Below are 4,049 nucleotides of genomic sequence, written 5' to 3'. Positions count from 1 at the left end.
GTGTGTGTGTGTGTGTGTGTGTGTGTGTGTGTGTGTGTCTGTGTGTGTGTGTGTGTCTGTGTGTCTGTGTGTCTGTGTGTCTGTGTGCATGCGCATGAGTGCTCCACACTTCACCCGGGGTACAGATGGAGCACAGGTCGGCTGTACTGCTATTTGCCTGCCTAGGGTCCTTTCCTGGAGCCTGGGAGGAGGCAGAAATATGAACAATGAGGTGCTCGGTTGACCCACCCCTCTCACTCTAGTGGGAGGATGCAGTGACCCAATTTTGTGAGGCCGAATTCTCTGTCAAGACCCGCCCCCACCTGTGCTGCAGACTGCGTGGGGAGGAGCGATTCTCTTGCTTCCAAAAGGAAGCTCCTCGCCCAGACTACCTGCTCCGACCCTGCCCGGTCCACCAGAATGGCATGTCCTCAGGGCCCCAGCTGCCTTTTCCCCCGGGGATGCCCACACTGGACAATGTCAAAAACATCTGTCTCCTGAGACGCTTCCGCTCAGTGCCACGCAACCTCCCAGCTACTGACGCCATCCAGAGGCAGCTGCAGGCTCTGACTCGGCTGGAGACGGAGTTCCAGCGCTGCTGCCGCCAGGGCCACAACCACACTTGCACATGGAAGGCCGTAAGTGGGCATCCCAACCACCTTGGGAGCCTATCTGCCTGCCCACCCAACTCCAACTGCTGATTCCACAGCCATTCATCCACTTTCGTCTGCTTGTGACTGTCCGTCCGTCAGTCCATCCGTCCGTCCCTCCATCCGTTGTGTCTGTCATCCAAGTCTGTTCACTTTGAGTCTTCGTGCTTCCATCCTGACTTCATCCACCCGTGACCCCACATATGCATCTGTCTGCCATCCATCCGTCCAGCTATGGCTTCACCCGACCCTCTGTACCTACTGGTCCAGCTCATCTCCAGTGGCCAATTAGGAGCCTCATCTGTGTTCCTCCCTTTGACCTCCCCTTCTAGCTCCTGGGGCCTCATCTCATAGCTGAAAGGATAAGGTGTGGTAAGGAGAAGGAGCCAAGCAGCAGGCTTCTTTCTCACTTCTGTCTCTCTCTCCACAGTGGGAGGATACCCTGGATGGATACTGTGAGCGGGAGCTGGCTATAAAGACCCACCCCCACTCGTGCTGCCACTACCCTCCTAGTCCTGCCCGTGATGAGTGCTTCGCCCACCTAGCTCCCTATCCCAACTATGACCGGGATATCTTGACCCTTGACCTCAGCCGAGTCACCCCCAACCTCATGGGCCAGCTCTGTGGAAGTGGAAGGGTCCTTAGCAAGCAGTGAGTCCTGACACTCTTGCCTATCCACAAACCTCCTCCTCCCCTGGGGGGGTTCCCTTGGGGAGGACAAAATCATGCCTTCCCAGTTCCATTTGAGCTGTGGGGGTGAGGAGGTGTTTATTTATTTTGAAAGTTTCACTCCGTGGTCAAGGCTGTTTTGAACTGGACCAATCTTCTTTCCCCCCGTACTCCAAGTAATGAGATTACAGGCATAAGCCACCGACCCCAGCAGGCTTTGGGTGATGTGGAAGGGACAGAGACCCTGAACTCTTCCTCTTTCATACCAACCACAGTAAACAGATTCCTGGGCTGATCCAGAATATGACCGCCCGCTGCTGCGAGCTTCCATATCCAGAACAGGCCTGCTGCGGTGAAGAGGAGGTGAGTGTGTGTGACATGCGATTCCACGGCTCCAGGGAATCAGAAGGCTAGAGGTAGAGGTCACCCCTCTTTTTAGTACCTCAAGCCTGTTTGCAGAAGTCAGGTTAAGTGGAATAGATCATTCCTCAGAGTTCTAGAAGGCTTCTTCCTTCCTGAGAACCTCTTGTCCCTGCCCTAGCTTCTAGCATTTCCAGATGTACACATCTGTCAGGGACAAGCAGGCAGTCCTGCTGTGGAAAGGAAGCTGGCAGCCTCTGGGCCTCCAGAGGGATCCAGTGGGCAGCCATGCCTCCCCATGCCCCAGCATGCCCCCTTTACATTGCTTTCTCAGAAACTGGCCTTCATCGAGAACCTCTGTGGTCCCCGGAGGAACTCGTGGAAAGACCCTGCCCTCTGCTGTGACCTCTCTCCTGAAGATAAACAAATCAACTGCTTCAATACCAACTACCTGAGGAATGTGGCTTTAGTGGCTGGAGACACTGGGAATGCCACTGGCCTGGGGGAGCAGGGCCCAACTGGGGGAACAGATGTCAACCCCGCCCCTGGGTCCAAGGAAGAATGAGTCACCCTGAGCCTCAGAGGATTAGATGGGGGGAACTCCGCCCTACTCCACCCTCCTCGAACACTCATTACAATAAATGCCTCTTGGATTTGGCATCCTCATTGTCTTTAGCGCGCACACACACCCTTGTAAGCTCCCTAAGACTGGCCCAGTGGCCTGCTCCCACTGCCTGAACAGAAGATGTTCCTTATGTGATGGGACCAGAACTAAGTGGCTTGACTTCACTTGTCATCATGACCTTAATCAAATATCTTAATAGAACTCCACCCCAGTAGCTAGCTAGCTGTTGGGAGTCAAAGTGAAAAAGATGTAGTCTAGGTTGGGCTACAGCCTAGCCCGCCATTTTATTTTGCTTGGGATCCAACCAGCATCTTGACAACTAGTCACATGGTCTACCACCGAGGTGCATCCCCAGCCCAGGCTGTGTGGTCTCAGTGTGTGTTTGTGAGTGTGCATATGGTGTGCATGGAGATATGCACACATATGCTGTGGGGGCCAGAGCTCAGAGTCCAGAGCCTTTGTCTAGGCACCCCATTTTATCAAGGCTCTCTCACTGAATCTGAAATTCACCAATGGCTGCCCCACTGGTCACTGGGGACCCACAAGGGTCACCTGCCTGGGGACTTAACAGATTTGTACCAGCATCTCTGGTTTTCACTTAGGTGCTGGGGATCCCAACTCAATGGCAAGCAGTCTCCCCAGCCCAGGTCGGACAGTTTAAATCACTTCTGATCCTTATGTGAGATCCCACTTTGGCTTATTATCAGTCTGCTGAACCGCTGTTTATGATCATGTTAAGACTTGGGAAATATACATCTTAAAAACATACAGTTTCAGCCCTGGCTATTCACAGTCCAAGAACCTGTTTGCAGGTTTGACAAGTTGTTGCATAGGGTGGACAAGGTGCCAGTGTGTTCTGAGCAGGACAGAGCCTGAGTAGGGTGGGGTTGAGCTGGAGGCAGCACACCGCACTTGAGATAGCATCTCAGCCCTGTCACACAGCTTCCATATTGGAGGTGAAAGGCCACTGGGAGCTTCCAGTAGAGAATGTGCTCTGAAAATGTCTAGTTAACAGCCAGCCAGGCAGGAGAGCCGTGCTACTGGGCGAGAGGGCTGAACTCCAGTCCCGAGATGAACCAGAGATGGCGACCCTCAGCCTTGGCCCCTGAATCCTAAGCCTCAAGGTTGGGGATAAAAGAAAACTATTGGGAGCCAGGGTTCTCTGTGACCTGACAGTGCATCTTTCCAGAAACACAGAGTCCCAGTTCTGGCTGGTCATGGACCTTGGCCGAGACCCAAGGCACACCAGCCGCTTCCTGCCCAGCCACAGCTCTTATTTATTTTTTGGTCAGTGGTTGTTTCTAAGCAACTTCTTAGCAGATTCTTCTGTCCATCAGCACTAGGGCCAATAAGCAGGCGATGTCAGCCCATCGTCCCACCCCAGTCCCTGTCTGAAACTCAAGAGCTCCGGTACACCTGCACCGACGTCCCAGGCACTTTGCCCAGAGGAAGCGAGCTGGGGAAACTGAGTCAAACCTGTAAACATTTCAAACCTGTAAACATTTCTGTCTTTACCAAGATGTAGCCCAGGGCCAAGCCACACAGTCCTGGCCACTATGGTTCAGAGTATGGGGAGGAGACAAGGGAACTGGAAGCGATAAGTAAACAGTCAAAAAGAAGGACACAGTAGCCAGGGCTGAGATGGAAGCTCCGAGCGTGAGCATCAGTAACTAGGCGGTGAGTTTGAACAGCGAGTGGGTTGCTGTTGCCAAGGAAAGGAGGAAGTGTTTTTTTTTTTTTTTTTTTTTTTTTTTTTTTTTTTTTTT

The 4,049-nt window shown here is 53.0% G+C and overlaps 1 protein-coding gene across 3 annotated transcripts in view; it reads left to right on the top strand.

Moving 5' to 3' along the window:
• The window catches only part of Ecm1 (extracellular matrix protein 1), a 5,546-nt gene extending 3,228 nt beyond the window's left edge, over positions 1 to 2,318 (top strand). For all 3 annotated transcript variants that reach the window (XM_021157643.2, XM_021157642.2, XM_021157641.2), the window contains exons 8-11: positions 243 to 617; positions 1,060 to 1,280; positions 1,574 to 1,661; positions 1,993 to 2,318. In XM_021157643.2, the coding sequence (XP_021013302.1) occupies positions 243 to 617; positions 1,060 to 1,280; positions 1,574 to 1,661; positions 1,993 to 2,223 (915 nt within the window). In that variant the 3' untranslated portion in view covers positions 2,224 to 2,318. The remainder of the gene's footprint in view (positions 1 to 242; positions 618 to 1,059; positions 1,281 to 1,573; positions 1,662 to 1,992) is intronic.
• The last annotated feature ends 1,731 nt before the right edge of the window (positions 2,319 to 4,049 follow it).

Source organism: Mus caroli, chromosome 3 (genome assembly GCF_900094665.2).
Source record: "Mus caroli chromosome 3, CAROLI_EIJ_v1.1, whole genome shotgun sequence".
Lineage (NCBI taxonomy): Eukaryota > Metazoa > Chordata > Mammalia > Rodentia > Muridae > Mus > Mus caroli.
Note: the sequence above shows the minus strand (reverse complement) of the source record. Positions and strands in the feature narration are given on the sequence as shown.